Source organism: Neolamprologus brichardi, chromosome 20 (assembly GCF_056152115.1).
Source record: "Neolamprologus brichardi isolate AB-2024 chromosome 20, ASM5615211v1, whole genome shotgun sequence".
NCBI classification, from domain to species: Eukaryota; Metazoa; Chordata; class Actinopteri; order Cichliformes; family Cichlidae; genus Neolamprologus; species Neolamprologus brichardi.
The window spans coordinates 10036928-10055523 of NC_142123.1; the positions used below are offsets into that span (position 1 = coordinate 10036928).

The window sequence follows — 18596 nt, forward strand, 5'->3', positions numbered from 1 at the left end:
AATGGAAAGAAACAGAATAAAGCGGAATAAAGGTTATTTTGCGGTTTAATCATTATGACGGGTGATAGAAATTTAAGCCTGGAGGCTTTAGTGGAATCATTAATCCAAAATAATCCCTTAATTCATGCAGCAGCTATATCTTTATGTCTTTGCCGTATAATTTTTTTTTTTTTTTACCTACAATGTAGTTACTTAATAGTTTGCTCCTGTGATATAATCTGAATGCTGTATATATAATCTGTGGTGCTGCAGCCTGGAGAGGTAGTCCAATATGACGTCGGCGCAGAGGGAGCCCGTGATTGGCTGGTCAGTATGAGGAAGTTGCGAGGCGATTGTTGATTCCTGAGAAGTGAGATGGTGTAACTATATTATTATCAAAGCGAATAATAATGGCGAAGTTCTGATCCTGCGGGATTTTGCCGCGCGCCAGATTTGCGTCGTCTCCCGTGACGGTGTGAGTAAAAAGGTAGCCGTGCAGCTGGATGATGTGACGCTCTGTGATCAGGACGGCTAACTGCTAGCTTAGCTTGGGAACTAGCTCAGTTGCCTAACCGGGGATATATCTGTGGTCGCCACCATTCATCCGTTTACATAGTCAGGCAAGTCGGTGGAGGTCCTTTTGTAGACCACACGGGACAGTTCGACTATTAGAAAAGTGATAAATCACAAAGAGAGCAAAGGCGAGGCTGTTAAGCGCAAGATAAACATTAACCTGTGTAAGCTAGGTTGCATCTTTTTCTCTAGCTGGCTGACGGTAAGGAAAAAACTTTAGCCAATATAAATTAGTTGAGGCTTAATTTTGGCATAACTTGAAGTTTTTACTGTTTGGACAGAAACTTTTATTTCAATTTAATATCGACTTAGAAAAGAGTGCATAGTAACCCTTATGTAATTTGGTGAACGCCGGTTAATGGGAGATGTAATATGTAAGATCGATAGAAATAAAATAAAATGAATAGAAATATTTGAGCGCGTCAGTGGATTTTATGTGACCCGAGCTGTAGACTCGCTCGTGTTTTCTTTATGTATATAATAGGTGGAATGATGTTCTGTAAATTTTTGCCTCTTTTGGACCATCAGTACAAAAGCTGGTTTTATTACATGAAGTTTGGCGCATGCAGCCAATACACTGAGCCGTGGTTGTTTCTGCCAGCTGAGCTGATTAATGGTTGCTAGGGTGTTAATGAACAGAGTGAGCAGATCAGGACAAACTCATTGCTGTTGATACACCTCATGGGAAGAGTGTGATTGAGGGGAGAGGGCGCAAATTAAAAAATTTGGCATTTAGAAATTGAAGAACAAATATATTTTATATGTGCAACTTTGCCAGCTCTTTCACTAGGTAAATATTACTAGCTATAGTCTATTTTTAAGTTCTTATGCTATAGTCCCTGTATCTGTTAAGGCTGCGATTAAATGTTATTTCAGCAGCTCTTTTGTGTGATCATTTTCTTTGGGTGTCAGTGGGGATGAATACATAAATTGGCACATTTCTTTTGATTCTGAGCCGATTGTGAGAAACACACATACTGTTGTATTTTCCCACATTCAAAATAACGTGAACAAAAGGCTTTGAAAATCATCTTCGACCAGCCTCACACAGTTGTGCGTCATCTCCCAGCATTTATTGTCACTTAGTTTTCATTCCTTTGTCGCAGTTTATATCCTGTATATTATACAGATCATATATCAGGTGTCACGCAAAGTGTGACACCTGATACTCACGAAAGATTGCTGTGTCATGTCAGTTTACCTCCAGCCTGGCTGTGTGAGATGGAGGGCGGAAAGGACGTGCGAGTGGAATCAGCCCCATACTCCTGCTCCACCTGTGATGGAGGGGAGGTGCCTGCCCGCAACCTGACTCGAAGAAACAGAAAAGTCCGCAGCTTGAGCACTTCCTCAGCCAGCACCTCCTTTGAATACAGGTAAAGCAGTTGTCCACACATGAAACTTGATTTTATCTTTTTTTTAAGGTGGTAATGAGCCATGTTTAAAGTGCAAAGTCAGAAGAACAGTATTACTTATAACTTCAACCCCTCATTTGTGTCTTTCCTTAGGGTTATGGTCGTGTGAGTGAAAAATTGCTGATTCACTGGTCAAAACCTCCTGCTTATCAGACACGTGACCCTGGTGCAGACTAACCTTTAAGCAAACAAACCACCAATATGCTTTAAGTTGTTGTTCAGTTGGTCAGCTCACTTTCATACAGAGCGTTGCTATAAAGGTCAAGATATTAATTCATTGCTGCTCACTAAATTTGCAGTAACTCTGTCACACACATACACAGATACAAACAGCCATGAAGAGGCCCGCTACATGTAACGATGCCAAGTGTTCAGCCTGAAACATCCAGATGTTTGTTTTTTTTTTTTAAATGGTCCATGTTGCCATGACTATAATCCAGTAATACAATCAGTTGACCTGATTGGTTAACCTGATTGCATTACTGCGCTACCACCTTGTAAGCAGATTGGAAAATGTTGAGACGCAATCACAGTTGCAGCAGCTAAGACTTTTGTGAAATGGATTTGTGTGGGTACCTGACTTCACGGAAATAGGATGTTTAAAACCTCTTTGGTTTGCTAACTGTTCGTGTTGCAAGGTTGTTTTTTTTTCAGAAGCATTAAGATTTAGGAGGAATTTATCCTAATTTGGAAAGGACCCTTTTCATTGTAGTGATATTTGTGGGTTGTAAAAAGCAAAAAGTGAAGTGGACCTCCTTGGCTGAAAAGTAACTAATGTGAGTTTAGTTAAAAGCTTACAATAAGACCAGAGCTTACGATAAGCTGATCACAGTTTGATATCTGTGTATTATTTTACTAATACAACGCAATACAATATCTTCTGTTGGAGTGGTTTTAAAAAAATGTTGTGACTCCACCTGCACTGTGATCCAGTGCTGGACTGAAATATTGATACATTCTCAGATTGCTCGAGAAGTTACGCAGAAGTAAAGCTTACGTACACAGCTGGTTGCTTGGGGACGTTGTAGGCTCTGGTAACCTAGGTGACCGTCTAATGCAAGGATGTCAAACTCATTTTACATCGTGGGTCAGATACAGCTCATTTAGATCTCAAGTGGGCCGGACCAGTGAAACTGCCCTTTAACTAAACATTTAGTCAGAGGTCAAGTACAGTTTTAGCAGCAAGTCTCAGTTCTGGTTAATTCACAGAATCTTTTTGGACCCACTATATAAAAAAAAAAAAAGATTTCTATAATAGAGAACCTTTCTATTATTTAATTGTTTATCTAACACTTAACTAGTTTGGTGTGGTATGAGTGGTCATGTGGAGGTCTTTGTCAGTAGGAAAAGCTGTAAAGCATTTTCCAAAGCCTTCCAGGCCAATTCTGTCCCCCTGGCCTTATGTTTGGTCACATGTCAATCAACGATATACTTAAGTCTCATTGGTAGTCTCTTCAGTCTCTCACCTGAGACTGACCTGAGCAGTCTTTTTGCCCATAGTTGCTTGAAGTCACTAAATGCCATTTACTTTTTATGCTGTCTGGTTGCTACCACCACAAATCCAGTGTGCACACAGCTTTACTCTGTTTCTGTACTTTAGTGTCAGAGCTTCATCTTTTTAGTTCTCTTCTCTTTTTTCCTTTGCCCATTTGGTGAATGTAAAAGTCTTAAAGTTGCATTACTTTTTGTTTTTTCTCCACTGAAGGGGAAAAATGACCCTAAAACAAGCTCACAACCACTTATCGTTGATCGAACTGCTATCACTTTAAAACACTTGCCTTTTCTCCACATCATCCCATTGGACTCCAGTTTTTTGGCGTTCTGACAAATACCAAAGCAGTGAGTGAAACAAGAGCAGCAGACTCCGTAGAGTTGCAGACTTGGTGATAACTGTCAGTGTTTTTGTCAGCGTGAGCAGCGTCTCTGGCGTTGCGCGTTAGTTTCTTTACATGTTTGTATGAAAATATCGTTCAGTGCAGCTTTAAGAGCGCGTAAACGGCAGATGGTGCATTCGCAGAGTGAGACGGCTAAGAGGATTTGTTGACTGAGTGATTCAGCATGAAGGCTGCGTTTGCACCGTCAGTGAACGCCACCGCTGACCTTTTGACCCTACACTCCAGTCACAATGCGTTAACAAAGCCTAATACAGACAGGTGCTTAAGATTTTCCTTTTTCCCACTGCGCAGAAAGCAGATTTCTGTGAGCTCCAGAGTAAGTAAGTGGATAAGTAAGGCTTATAAAACAGCTTGTCGGGCTTAATTTCACCAATGCACTGTTAACACTGCACCTACGACAAACAGACGCCCCAAAAAAGTCTAAATCTGAACAAAGAACATTTCAAGCACTGGGCTGTAGCGCCACAGTTTACACTTTCACCTATCAAGTGAAAGGTTACCAGATCGACGCAGTGACACAAATAGAGACTCTAGCGGTGTGTCGAAGCTAAGTAGACACAAAATAAGCAAATATCGGCTGATTTGTGAATTCTGTAAATTCTGAACTTCCACTTCTGTTTTGTAGACGTCTCCAACAGCCTTTGTTTCGCTTCCCCTTTTTTTTTCTTTTTTTGTCTTGAAAACTGAAATTAAAAGTGTAATTTATTTGGTGAAAACTTAAAGAGTTGGTAACTTGGGAATTTCTAGAGACTAGCATCGGCATCAAAGGGTGAGTGACATTGTCTGGTCTTGAGCTCAGCTTCCAGTTTCCTGTAAACGAGCAGATGACAGTAGAAGAGGTTGTGGGGCCAACTTATGCGCAGTTCGAACAAGATGAGATCATTTTAAAATGCCTTGGAGTCTTCATTTGCGTTCTTGCCCAACTGCTTGCCGTGTTTACATGTGAATGTTTTTTATCCTCTCTTTTAGGAGGACTCAATCACTTCATGGACCAAGCCCTGTGACAACATTCGGCCCCAAGGCATGCATGCTCCAGAACCCACATGCAGTAATGTAAGTCAAACAGCGAGAGTTTTTTATTGTTGTTCACCTTTGGAAGTCATTCCTAAGCTTTAGTTTCAGTGTGAGTCATTGTATAGTGAACAGTAGTGAGTTTAGTGTGTCTTTGCATCACTAAAACCCACCTGTACAACAAAGCATCATGTCACTGCTTTGAAATCCGGTTGGGCCTGTAAAGGGTTTTGGAGCAGAGAAAAGACCAGTGTTGCTAATGTCCTTATTTGCAATAGCCAATAAGGACATGAGTGGTCAACTTTTGAACCAGTTCTTTTACCTTCAGTTATGCAATCCTGTAGTTAACTTTGACGCCAATCTAGCATGTCAGTCTTCCAGTTTTGTGTAGTTTTCGTAGCACAATGGGTCTAAATTCTGCAGTCAAATTAGCGTTACAGGCTATAAAGGAGCTTTTTAGCATCACGGTGAGACTTGTGCCATCTGAACTTTTGCAAGTCCTTTCAGATCTGGATGATTTTAAGGCCTAGCTAAAGCTAGCAGCAGAGTCTGTTTTTCTGGCCTTTTTTGGAGAGGAACAAAGAAAAATAATCTGAAATAAGTGATTGTCACTAAGGAAGTGCTGTGGGCTCAGTATTGGTAATAAAAGCAACACCATAGTGTCATAAAGTACACATTCATTTCAGATCTCTTTTCTTTTTTTAAATGACCCATATAGATCTACTCTACACTTAAAAAAAGCAAATTTTTCTGTTTATTTTTAAAAAACAAAAAGCAGAAATGCATTTCTGTTCAGTTAAAAAAATAATAAATAAATGAAAGAGTAGAACTGTTTTTAATCCTTTAAGAGAGATTTAACACAAGCAAGGCAGGGCCAATACAGCTGACTGCTAATACACAGTCACTTTAGATTTCCATGTTTAGAGTCAGGTTTTACTTTAAATCTAGAATAAAGCCTGAGCTGAGTTTGATGCTCTGAGGCTGTTTTCATGCTGATCTTCAAAAGCAGGTAAATTCCTCAGAGCTCAGGTCGTTGAACGCGTGCACATGCAGCACATACTCCAACGTGCCGAATATTTTTTTTTTTTTTTAGCCAACGCCTTTAACAATGATTAGCTGAATGTTCGGACACCACACCACCATGTGCATACTAACTAATGAGTAACTTGATCAGCCGTCCACATTGTGCAGGACACGCCAGTATGAGGAAACAAGTGTAGAAAAAATGCAAACCATACTGTTAAGCATGTGTAGGCGTCATGACTGACATACTCCATTGTTTTTGAACTCCAGTGCAATTTTGCTGTAAAACTAGTTAACACAGCTTAAAAATCATTATCATACACTTCTTTAAAATAATCAGTTTATGAGAACAAGTCTTTCATGTAAATGTGCCAATTTCCTCTTTTGTAACTTCCAAGTGTAAACGCAGCATGTTGCACATCGTTTGGTACTTCACGTCTAGTCTTTATCAGCCGGTTTCAGTGCTTAAAGTGGAACCTTGAATCCAAAATGAGCTTTATCATTACACTAACATCAATCTTCGTTGTTGTGTTGGCGTTTATTAATTTGTCATCAGTGATTTCATTCTAAACAGGGCTTGGTTATTAGTGTTTGGGTGCTTCGTGATAATCACACATCACGTTGGATCACATCAGCGCATCTGCTTTCCTTTTTTTTGAATCCGTCTGACAAATCTGTCAGAGGCACGTTGGGTTTAGTGTGCTGTGAAATGCAGATTTAGAAAAGCAAAACGTGCGGACTAGCTGCAGGTTTGAGAGATTCTTTTTTTTTTTTTTTTTTTTTTTTTTTTTTTTCTTTTTTAAATTATTTTATTTTATTTTATTTTAACCTCAGATCAGTCCATGCTTGATTTGAGGTTTAAGGTCATGTGCCTTGACTACTTAAGAGTGTTTGATTGTTTGGCCTCATAAATTTCTTGGTTGCCGTGTCTGGATGATAAGTGAGTGTCCTGCTGCGCATCTACCTTTAAACATAACATGTAGCATCGAAGAACGCTGTGTTGCGTTGTTAAATAGAAAGAAGGGAACGTGAAGGTTCGAATAATGACTTTTACAACTGTTTATTGATCCCTTAGATTGAGCATATCAACAATGATTTCTGTTCAGTTCTTCTCATGTGGCTGAAAACAGCCTCACTGTTCTTTGTCCTGTGTGTTGAGCACAATACCCAGAATAAGAGAAGAGTTATGGGTCACTTTTACATTGCTGAACTTTATAATTGCTTGGCTATGTGACTCTTTCACTATGTTTAAGCTGTTACCATTTGACCGTTGTGTCGTTCTGAGCCTCCATAAACGTTAAAAATGATTTTAATTGACTATTTAGTAATACAACTTGCAACAGCATGCTTTTCTTTTTTTTCTTATGTTCCTGTGGTAATGGCTGGTTTCATGGACACAAGCACAAACTGTAATTTAAAAAAAAAAAAAAAGGCAGCCAGAGTGTAAGTGTCTTAAACCTGCATTCTACCTGAAGGTCAAAAAATGGTCATAGCTGTGGCTGCAAAAAGCTTTGTGGTCCTATAGACGTCTATGGGAAAACATAACGCTTTCCTAACGAGTTCATGGGCTCGGTCACTTGTATAACGTCCCACTCAATTTAAAAAATAAAAAATAAAAAAAAGAAGAGGAAGTCTGTTCGTTGGAAATCTTTGTCATTATGTTTCAAAATAGTGTTATCTACACACTCACTGGCCAAAAGGTGATCAGTCACAAACCATTAGCGAATAAGCGTAGGAGCTTTGTGGTCATTCCTACCCCTTTTTGTCACATCCTGTTGTTTGCAACCAAAGATGAAGGCGGCAGGACCGATCATGTCAAGGCTTCAGATTGGGTGATGTCGCCGTGGTTACGTCCATCTTTTCTGCTGTCAGTCTCTTGGTCAGTTTTTCTGTTGATACATTTTTTTAAAAGCCAAAGTTTCCTCAAATCTTGGATGCTCACAAATTTGCAAAGGAATCACCTTTTCAACTTTCATGTACAGGAATCCAGTAGTTTCTCTGCATAGAAGATTGCATGCAATCCAACATATTTTGATAATGTTGTTCAAGGCGTCAGCACTACTTGTGTCTTACAGTCTCTGGCATCACTTGTACAATATTTGATTGTACCCTAGATCACTCATCGTGCTGCAGTTATGAAAGAGTCTTGACATTCAAACTGTTGATCTCTTGACTCGATCAGTCACATAAGTGTCTGCGTTTGTTCAGGCAGATTAGCTCCCTTAAAGCTGCTCGACAGGTTAAAAGTAGCAAAACCAGACTATCTTTATTCCAAAGGCTGCACTGTAGTTATTTTCAGGATAACCTGGTTTCACATATTCAGTGTTTACAAGTGTAATGTTTGCACCTACTGTGGACCCTCAGCTGCTGTGACCAGTAGGTGCTATGCTTTAGGGCAGTAGGAAGAAGGAAATGTGATTAAAGGTAAAGTAGCACCAGTTTAGACCTTTCTAACTGGAAACTCGCGTCTTAGATCACTCTCTGTGGAAGGGTGTGGCTGTGAGAGTGCTCAAAGCAGATGGATGCAGCCTTGTTTCACTCACTGTCGGCTTGTTTCGGGGAACTGCAGACACATGTGGCCACATTGATACCCGACACCCTAAATCAGCCTGAAAACTTCACAGTGCATTGTTCTGAAGACCAGCCATGTTACTCCCTTTGTTCTGTGTTGTGCCTCATTGCTTTGTTGACTTCCACTTGAAAGACGAGAGCTGAGGCAACTGTAGTCAAATCCGAAGTACCGCTGAATGCACACAGTGCTTATGTCATGCCTACATGTGCTAAAACATAATCAGAACTTATGTTAATTTTTTCCCACTAAGTAGAGATTTAATTGAACCAAATTAAACCTGGCCTAGTACGTTTAATTCCTTGTGATCAAAACTACTTAATTATCCAGTGTTGAGACAACGCCGGTCTCTGCGATTCTTTTGGTCCTGGTAGAGATCACGCTGAGATGTTTCCATGTTTTACACAATCCTTTTATTACCCATTATTCTTACAGATGCATCTGGAGATCAGCACACTGCATTTCTATGCAGTCCTATGCTAAAGGCTGATCTAAAGAATTCCACACAACAGTTACAGTTATAACCTCTGGTCTCCTCCCCCCTAAAGTAAACACCCCCACAATGGAAATACACTAGTACAGTGGCCAAGGGTGCTGACACCCTGACCCCCATCTCCTTTTAAGGTAGTGTCTGTTTGCCCTTTGTCTGCTCCTCAGCCTCAGTAACTCTTGCTTCATGCCCTGGGGGTGGGGTTTGATTGTCCTTCTGCCCTGCACCTCAGTTCTTTGTTCCCATCCCAGGCCTATTTTCTATTTTGTATCCTTACACCCATTACCACAATATTATAATGCTGCAAGCAATCACAACTATATTCTCTTTAACGTTGATGTACATTAAGGAATCTATTCTCAACACCAGAGTGGCCGAATGGTAGTGACAATATGTTTAATATATTATTTTGAGGTAAAGCCCAATGAGATGCACCAAGTGTGATCAGTTCACACAAGCAGAGATAAGAAGTCCATGCTTCTCATACAGAGTGTGCATTACTAGCATACCAGTGAACGGTGTAGTGATTTACACATTTGTGATTGTGGGAGGAGACACAAATCCATTTAGGGTTGTCAGGAAGAGCATCTGGTGCAAAAATGGGCCAAATCAAACGTGCAGAGAATAAGAAGAGTTCAAAATGGTTTTTTGTTTGTTTGCTTTATAGAAATTTACTGTAATGTTAGTGATCATCCTCCATCGTCCACTAAAACCTTTCTAAAGGACTCCCAGAAATGCCCCCAAAATATTTTACAGCGGGTACTATTCATACACTTTGACTCAGCTCAGGCTTTTCTAATTATATCAATGCACACTGATGTGAAAATGTCAGCGGGGAGACTAAGGACAGCTAATGTCTGAAGGCAACTTCTTATTTGGTTTGTGCCTTATTTGTGTTTCCTGTTACAGTCACACTGTAGGTTCCCATTATATCATTGTGTGAAATGTGATTTTTATGCTATAATGTTTATCCTCTCAATAAAGCCCATATTGTTTAAGTGTCTCTCTGCTTACCGTAGAGCATGAGGAAGTTCAAATAGATCCTGGTGTAATGCCATAACCCAGAATTGCATAATTTCCTAACAAAAGCTCTGTTGATGTGTTTGATTGTTTCCTTTCTTAAGCTGATAGATCACATTAGTCATCTGTCATGCCCATTGGTCTAAGAGGCCTTTTATTGCATTGTACCAGGTCTATGAGCTCTGAGTTGTACCAGCGTGGTTTCAGTGTTTGAGATAATCACACCTGCCTGACAAGGAAGGTCCTTCCCAGAAATGGGCGGGTTCAGTACAGCAGAGTGGGCGGAGTCTGCGATGAAGTCAACTTTAAGAAGAGTGAGAGGTCTGATTCAGCAGCAGAATGCAACAGGAAGGTTTAGTGTTAAGTCCTCGCTGGGCCAAATATAGCCACAGAGGATCCATCAGCAGGGGTGGCGTGGCTGCTTGTTGTTGTTAGTTGTTTTCAGCGCATGGAGACACTTCCAGCCTCTCAGACTGCCGGTGGCTGACTCGCGACTGGACTTCAGGAAGCAAACTGATTCAGCTGCTATGATGTGCAGCTTTCAAGGAAGTAGTTAGAAGCGGAATGAACTGTTTTGTCAGAACGGGCCACGACGACAGAGCCCCGTTCTCCAGCTGAGTCATCCTGAAGCAGCATCTCCGTTACATGTGTACAGTTATGAAGTTCAACCAGTGTGTACTGCAGGACGCTCCCGCGAGCCACAGCGAGAACAGGGTCTGGAAATGGTGAGAAGGCTTTCTAGCATCTTCTGTGTCTTTCTCAACAGAGAGAACATGTTCAATAGGTGAAATATTAACTGGCATGCCACCGCTGCCAGACAGATGTTCAGAGAGTTGCACTGCAGTGACCTGCAGTGTGTGTAATATTAAACTGCTTCTTAAGTTTAGACAGAGAATTCCACTTTTTTTGCGGCCCGGTAACAGAAATAAACATTTAAAAGTTGTTGTTTACGTGTGCCGGGCTTACTGATTGAAAGGGGAAGGTCAGGCTGAGCGTGCTTTGAGGTGGTCAGAGGAGAAACTGTCCATGAATGGATCACAGCTTGTCGCTGCTTCAAATGCTAATGATGTTTTGCTTTTGTCTCATGTGATTGTGTTTGAAAGCAGGCCTGCACTGCTCAGTTTTAGATGTTGGGACACGTGTGTGTTCGGGTCAGTCAGAGCCAAATCATTCGAAATGTTTTACTACATGTAACTAGTCTTCTTGTTTTAAAGAATGTACCAGCCCTCACAGCCTTTGTAAGTAATCTGTGATTGTTCTAATTTTGAATTTGGGGGTATTTTGTCTTTACGTCATTTTAGGGTTTTTTTAAAGAAAGGGGAACTGAATGTGTCACTGCTTTTTCATCTGTTATGGTGGGAGTTTCGTAGGTGTGTTTGCTGTGGGGGTTTTTGGTTTTTTTTTTTTTTAAATTTAAACACTGGTCACTGTTTTATCATATGGGGTTAGTAGGAGTGTGTTGCTTTAACAGTGTGGCAGCTGTTTTAGAAGCATGTAATATGTCCTCGGGTGAGGATTAAAGCTTTAAGGATGTTGAGTCAATCTATTGCGTTGATTCCTGTGACATTGATTCAGAAGAAGTGAAAAAGCGGGTCAGTGTGGTTGTTGCTGCAACTTCCAAACTTTTAGTATTAAAAAAAAAAAATAGTAGGCCATGTGCATTTGCTGTTGACAGAAAGCTGGAAACTATATGTAGAGATGTAAGGTCTCAACACACTCACGGAGGGAAGAACCGTTACAGGCTGATGGAACAGCTTCAGCACCACAGATATGATTTGGTACTTTGTCTGATTCCTGTGGTCACCCACACATTCAGTGCTGATTTCACAGAAATACTCATGTAGGTTAATGGATTACTTACTAATTATTCATTTTTGTATGTGTTTGCATGTCCAACTGTATCCATGAATGCGCTGAAGTCTTGTCATGAGTAGTTTTGGAAGTTTTTGCACCAGGATAGCCGCATGATTTTATTTCATTCTTGAGGTCTATGCTCGCTCCACAGCTGAAATTGAAATGTTGAAGTTTCATTGATAACAGATAAGGGAGAAGTTGTTCTGTGAAAATCTATTTCTCTCGGTAATTTAGCCACCTGACTGTAACGAGGCTCAACACCCCACAAAAAGTCATGCTGATGCTAAGCTAATTAATGTTCATTTTGTTTCAAAGCTAATGCTCAGTCGGTGCATAATACTCCTATTGTATCATGCATTTTAAGCGGCTTTAGTGGTTTGATCCAAACGTATATTAAAGGATTTACTGAAATGTGTTGATGCGGTTTGATTAAAATCAATAAGGAAGGATTTTAAAAAGCTCTTATATGAAAGTGTGTAAAAAAAAAAAAAAAAAAAAGAGAGAATGTTTGACTGTGCAGTTATGCTACTGGTGACGGAGCCTGAATAATTTCTGTCTTCTCACTCCTGTAACTCTTATGCTTCTTGCATAGGGACTGCTTGTACAGAAACTAGAATCAGCTGATTGTAGAGTCATTAAGTTCCTAATATGTATGGCAGAGCTGTAACTAACTCAGGTCAGCAGACTTATCTCTTTTTAACCTGTGAGAGTTTCAGATTTTCATCCGTCCTGTTAGTTTCTACTTTAATGTTTTAATCAGATGTTTGGTTGTTTTTTTTCTTGCATGTTTTGCAGTTTTGTAAGGATTTTAATAACCGAGATGATCATGGGGTTGAGTCAGAACCCTGCAGACAGATTCGCAAGTGTGTGGCAGCAGAGCTAGACAGTAAGCCGACGTGTCTAATTGGATAGGTTCTGAGCGGCCTTAGTGGCGATGAACAAGAGGAATTTTCAGTTAGCTGATAAAAGATGTGTTGACTAAGATCTCGAAGCTCACGTCCCAGGCCCTTTACGTTTATGTCTTTGTTCTGACCTGTTTCTTTGTTCAGGCACATTCAGGATCCCGCCAGCCAGAGGCTGACGTGGAACAAACCACCAAAAAGTGTCCTTGTCATCAAGAAGATCCGAGATGCCAGTCTGCTACAGCCTTTCAAAGAGCTCTGCAGGTTCCTCACCGAGGTAACCACAAACCGAAGGGCGGGGGGGCAGCGTTTGTTGGTGGGAAGCTGCTGAGTGTTAATGTTATACCGCATGTCCAGTACAAATAACAGGCTCTCGATTGTCGTGTGTCATTTAGGTGAAAAGCATGATTGTTTACGTGGAAAAGAAAGTCCTGGAGGATCCAGCCATTTCAGGTGATGAAAACTTTGCGGCCGTTACAAAGAAATTCTGCACTTTCAGAGAAGGTAGGGACACCAGTCATCTCTGGTCCAGTTACATGAAGTGTGTATGTAACTTTTCTTTTTTTAAAAATAAGAGATTTAAATGAGTTGTTGTCTTCATATCTCTTAGATCTCGACGACATCTCCAACCGTGTAGACTTTATCATCTGTCTCGGTGGAGATGGAACTTTGCTGTACGCATCTTCGCTCTTCCAGGTATTCAGCCGGTCGCCCGCGCCGCCACTCTGTGCGTTTTTGCTTTTGCTGCTGTAAACATAACCGTCTCCTCCCATCGTAGGAGAGCGTTCCACCAGTCATGTCCTTCCACCTGGGTTCCCTGGGCTTTCTGACCCCATTCAAATTTGAAAACTACCAGTCTCAGGTCAACCAAATTATTGAAGGTTAGGAAACATTCATTAGTCTTTCAGCCTCCATGTTCGTATGACCAACTTGTACAAATCTTTCCATTCTTTTTGCGTAACTGAAGGTTTTTTGTGTGTGTTATTTTCCGTAAAGGAAGCTTAAAGCATTTGTACTGATTGCAGGTAACGCTGCCATTGTCTTAAGAAGTCGCTTGAAAGTGCGGGTGCTGAAAGAGAACTGGGAAAAGAAGGCCAGGGTGGACGAAAAGGGGATCATTTTGACCAACGGGGACATTGAAAGTAGCCGCAAAGCCATGCAGTATCAGGTAATGTGTCCACCTCGCATTGGGACATAGACATTCAAACTGTTCCTGCTGCAGAATGCAGATTCACCGACGATTGTCCCCCTGTAGGTTAGAGCTTCTGGTTCTCCAATAAAAGTTTTTGTCACATAACTGCAGGGTCCAGCTCCCCTCGCAGTCTCAGCCCGCGCTAAAAATAGGTCAAAACGGCTCTCTAATGCAGTTTGCTCGTCCTGACTCGACCGTCTTCAAAGAAGGCGCCTGCAGGCTGTTAACCTGCTGTTTAAAGAGCAGCAGGAGCAAACTGAGTCATTAGCGAAATGTAGCTCTGACCGCGCGTATCAGGTTAATGGCTTCTGACAAATATTTGTACTGGCACAAATCCAACAATGTGGTGCGAGTGGGTGACATCATATCAACAGACATGGGGGTTGTGGCAAATTGAAAATCGTTTGATGTGTGAATTGTTCTTTTTCTCCCTCCCACAAATCTGCAGGTACTGAATGAGGTGGTGGTGGACCGAGGACCCTCCTCCTATCTCTCTAACGTAGACCTGTTCCTGGATGGACACCTCATTACTACAGTGCAGGGAGATGGTGAGTGGCATGAGAGCGCGGAGACTTCGATGCCGTCCAGAATCAGGGCGCGCTGACAGTGAAATCAGATCAGTGCTGCTTGCTGATAAGGCTAACAACAGTTTTGCTTCACTATGTGCTTATTAATGCACTGAGCCATCAAAAGAGTGTAAAGAAGGGCAAAGTTCAGCCTGCATCTCTGACTGACCGTCACCTCTTAGTAATTCTTGTGTAGAAGAAGAAGAACTTTGTGCAGAAGCTTCTAGACATTTTTCTTCCTAAAATAAAAAAGTAGCCAAACCTTTGCAGGGACTCTTGGATATCCTGTTAAGTACCTGAGCTTCAGTGAAAATGTGCTTTTGCATCTCTGTCCACTCAGGTGTGATAGTCTCCACACCTACAGGCAGCACAGCGTACGCAGTGGCAGCAGGAGCTTCCATGATCCATCCCAACGTCCCGGCCATCATGATCACCCCCATCTGCCCGCACTCTCTCTCCTTCAGGCCAATCGTGGTGCCGGCCGGGGTGGAGCTCAAGGTACTGGCGAACTTGCCAAAAAAGCTCATTCATCACGTGCATTTGCTATTATTTATTTGTTTTAACAAGAAACAGGCAAGTCTTACAAGTAGATCTCGTTTGAATCTGAGCGGTAACGCCACGCACACAAAAGATGAAGCATGTTCTTTCTGTGACTTCTGCATTTTTTCTGCGTTGTCTCTCAGATAATGCTCTCATGTGATGCCAGAAACACAGCATGGGTGTCGTTTGATGGACGAAAGAGACAAGAGATCTGCCACGGGGACAGGTTAGTCTGCATGCCGAGGCCATGATATAGACATAGACACACACTTGATAAGTTTAACGCCCCTGCAGCTGCCTCAACACTTAAAGGCTTTGTTGTGTAACCTTATCAACCTGCCTTAATGGGCTTGAATCCCTGAGTGTCTCCTGAGTCCAATCCAGCTTCTTCCTTTATGTAACTCAGCAAAAACATAATCAGCTTTCTGGTTATTGGAAGAGAGCTGCCAGGATTCCTCAGCAAATGCCTGCTGTTTTCTTTTTATAAGGAAGTTTGAAGACAACACCTCTTTTGTTAAGACTGCAAACAATGAACTTTCTTTCCTTGTTCAGCCCTTAAAAAGTACAACTCCTTTCGTTTATTTATTATTTTTTTCCCATTTCAATTCTTGCTCCAGTATTACCATCACCACTTCCTGCTTCCCTGTTCCATCGATCTGCTTCCGGGACCCGGTTAATGACTGGTTCGAGAGCCTGGCCCAGTGCTTACACTGGAACGTGAGGAAGAAGCAGAACTACCTCAGCTCAGAGGATGAGGAATTCTGAGGCCTTCTTCGGGGTCTCCTTAAAGTCTTGGTTTTAGCTTGACCGTTCTCTGTGCCATTTTTTTCTTTTTTCTTTTACAGATAGAAGGTCTCACCAAACTCCCTTCAAAAAAATAAAAAATCTGTTATAATAGTTTTCAGTAAAACGAGGTTGCTACAGCCCCTCATTTCATCCACATTCACAGCAACAGTTTTAGTTCCCCCACCCCCTCACGAAGACAGCTTTCTTTTGATTGGCTGCACTTTGTAAACAGAAGGTTAGGGATTGTCTGTTCCCACTGACATCATAAATACCCAAAACTAGAAGGAAAAAAATGACCGAGCATTTAGAGCAGTTTGACGCTCTACCAGTGTACCACTGTGCATATATGATAGAAAATAAGGACAAGCATACAAGGTCCCTTTAATTAAAAAAACAAACAAAACTAATACTAAGTCCTACTTTCTAAAATACTGCTTCATCATTCTTGTTTTTTGGTAAACATTTTATTCACGACAGTAAAAAGCTAAATTCCTGTAACTACTGCAATTGGCTGAAATGTGGACGCTGCAACATGCCCTTAAAATTCAAAATATGACTTTAATAAATAAAAAATAAATGAGCATTTTTAAAAGCATTAGTTAAAGAAAATTAAACCAAATAAATATTTATTTTCTTTGTGAACTTTGAAGCATTAATACAATTTCCCAAATGTTCCCACTGGACGTTCGGTGTGTAAAACGATGGATTTTTGAATGGAGTTTGGTTCCACTATTACTCCAGGATCTGAATGCTGTGAAAACCTCTCCTTTCTTGAAGTTAAAACTTCAGCTTGTTAACAAAGTGTTTTGACTAAAAATGAAAAGGAAACGCAACACTTGAAGTGATCTTGTGCTGAAACTTAAAAAGGTCAGTTGTGGTTATCAGATGGTGGTTATCAGATGTGTCGTAGCACTTTTTAATCAGATGGCAGGGTAAAAGCTAGCTCTCTCAGTGGGGGTGATGGCAGAGTTGCACCTTCCAGGAAAGATCCAACTCTGGTAAAAAAAAAAAAAATATGGATGTAATGCTATTAATGAAAGGCAAATGTTGTTTTTAGAGTTTTTTAGTTGCATCTCATGAAGGAGCAGATTTAAAGTACATCTACCTAGCAACAGCAACACAACATTACAGACTGTGCCTTAAACACTGGTATCATTCATGTAAAGAAATAATATTTTTCAAGGTTTACACCACACTTAAAAAAAAAAAAATTTAAAATCACACATTTGCACAGATTTGTGTTTTTGTGCATTCTCATTGTTACCACATTGTGACTGTTTGTCTGCGCTGTTCACAGCACTTGATTGTCACTCGTTTGTGTCATTTATTACATTGTGTAATATCTCTACTATCAACCACGGGGTGAACACTAGAAGGCGGTATCCATTCCAGGCTAAGAGATCACAGATGTGGAAGTCTTCGTATTTCATACTTTGTATTTTTAAAGTCTGCTTTTTAAAATGTGCTTTAAGCCATAGTATATTTTATAGACCAATGTCTGTGGGCTGTGGGTGGTTTAATGGGCTGTGCGTGAGACTTTGGATCTGTTCTTATCAGTTTACCCCTGTGCTGCCTTTCGTGATTACTTTGAGGTGGCCTGCCTTACATGTCTGTTCGGGCTTAGTGCCCTGAAGTTAATATATATGTGTTGTGAATTGGCTCAACAAACTGTGTCAGGGTGAAAAGATGACTAGCTTTCATCTGTAACGCTAAACAAAAACCACCCGAGCACTAACAGCTAATTATTCCTTAAACCTTTGAGTATGTATATAAATGTAATGTTTGAATAAGATGTATTTTGTAAAGTCCATGTGTTTATTAACGGTTTCTAATGTATTACTAATGGATAATAAATCTATTTAGTACTTTCTTTTTCTTTTTTTACATTCTTTGGTTGTAAATTCTGTTTCACTGATGAAGACCAATCTGCTTTTAGTAGTTCTGCTCATCCAACTGAATTTCTAGCACGGTGTCATTGGACAGAAGTACAAACTGAGTTAAACATCTCTTGAATTGCATTCCAGGACAAAGTGAAAAATCTCATTTCTGACGTGGACGGTGGCAGAATTATTTCAAATGTCGGTCTGAACTGTTTAATCTCAGTTTAAAAACACACACGCGAAGTTCAGTAAGATAACCAGGCTTTGACGACTCTTCTGTGAAGCATTGTCAACTCTCAAAGTGCTTTTCATTTTTGTAAATGGGAATTTTGTATGAGTACACTTGTTAATGTTTCTAATATGGAGTCTGATATTTTTCCCAAAACATTTAATAAACAGGTTTAACCAACAACGGTCTGATCATGTGCTTCGACAAATGAAACCAGTTATATGATAAAATCACGGGCATTTGCACAGAGTTACTTTAAGTACAGTCCTGAGTCGCATCCTCCTCTTCGGGAATAGTTCTCCAGGCTTCTTGAAGATGAGGATGCGATTCAGGTGGTGTACAGTGGACCAAAATCTGATGGTACTCGAGATCCCCAACACCATGGAGTGAAGTGCAGGCTTCAGTGAGAAGTAGATGGATCAGCTGACTTCCCCCCTCTTTCTCAAGGACGTAACTTTCAGATAATGTTCACCTGCTGTAGATCAGTATTATTATTATTATTATTATTATTATTATTATTTTTTTAATCCTGCCACTTTTTTGTCCTTCGTCCTGTCCAGTTTCCTCAAAATGTTTAAGTACACACTTCACATCACGCCAGGTTATAGGTTTTCACCCGATAGCTCTCTGTAAATCACCTTTTTTATTTCAGAAATATTTTTAATGCTTGTCTCG

At 40.7% G+C, this 18596-nt stretch overlaps 1 protein-coding gene across 5 annotated transcripts; it reads left to right on the forward strand.

Annotated features, from left to right (window-relative positions):
- The first annotated feature begins 271 nt into the window (after window positions 1-271).
- Window positions 272-15861, forward strand: nadka (NAD kinase a). Of its 5 annotated transcripts, none has more exons than XM_087833847.1 (12): window positions 272-306; window positions 1749-1925; window positions 4829-4912; window positions 12876-13005; window positions 13124-13232; window positions 13339-13424; window positions 13507-13609; window positions 13754-13896; window positions 14369-14468; window positions 14827-14984; window positions 15170-15252; window positions 15644-15861. In XM_087833847.1, the coding sequence occupies exons 1-12, from the start codon at window positions 272-274 to the stop codon at window positions 15789-15791; spliced, it is 1356 nt and encodes a 451-aa protein (XP_087689973.1). In that variant the 3' UTR covers window positions 15792-15861. The 5 variants fall into 5 exon arrangements, with proteins under 5 accessions (XP_087689973.1, XP_087689977.1, XP_087689975.1 ...); XM_087833851.1 differs by lacking the exon at window positions 272-306 and adding an exon at window positions 316-466; XM_087833849.1 differs by lacking the exon at window positions 272-306 and adding an exon at window positions 316-454.
- The last annotated feature ends 2735 nt before the right edge of the window (window positions 15862-18596 follow it).

Coding starts and splice junctions, on each gene's coding strand:
- nadka (XM_087833847.1), top strand. CDS start 272: ATGACGTCGGCGCAGAGGGAGCCCGTGATTGGCTG. Junction 13,006..13,123: donor TCTGCAGGTTCCTCACCGAG/GTAACCACAAAC, acceptor TGTGTCATTTAG/GTGAAAAGCATGATTGTTTA. Junction 13,233..13,338: donor ATTCTGCACTTTCAGAGAAG/GTAGGGACACCA, acceptor CATATCTCTTAG/ATCTCGACGACATCTCCAAC.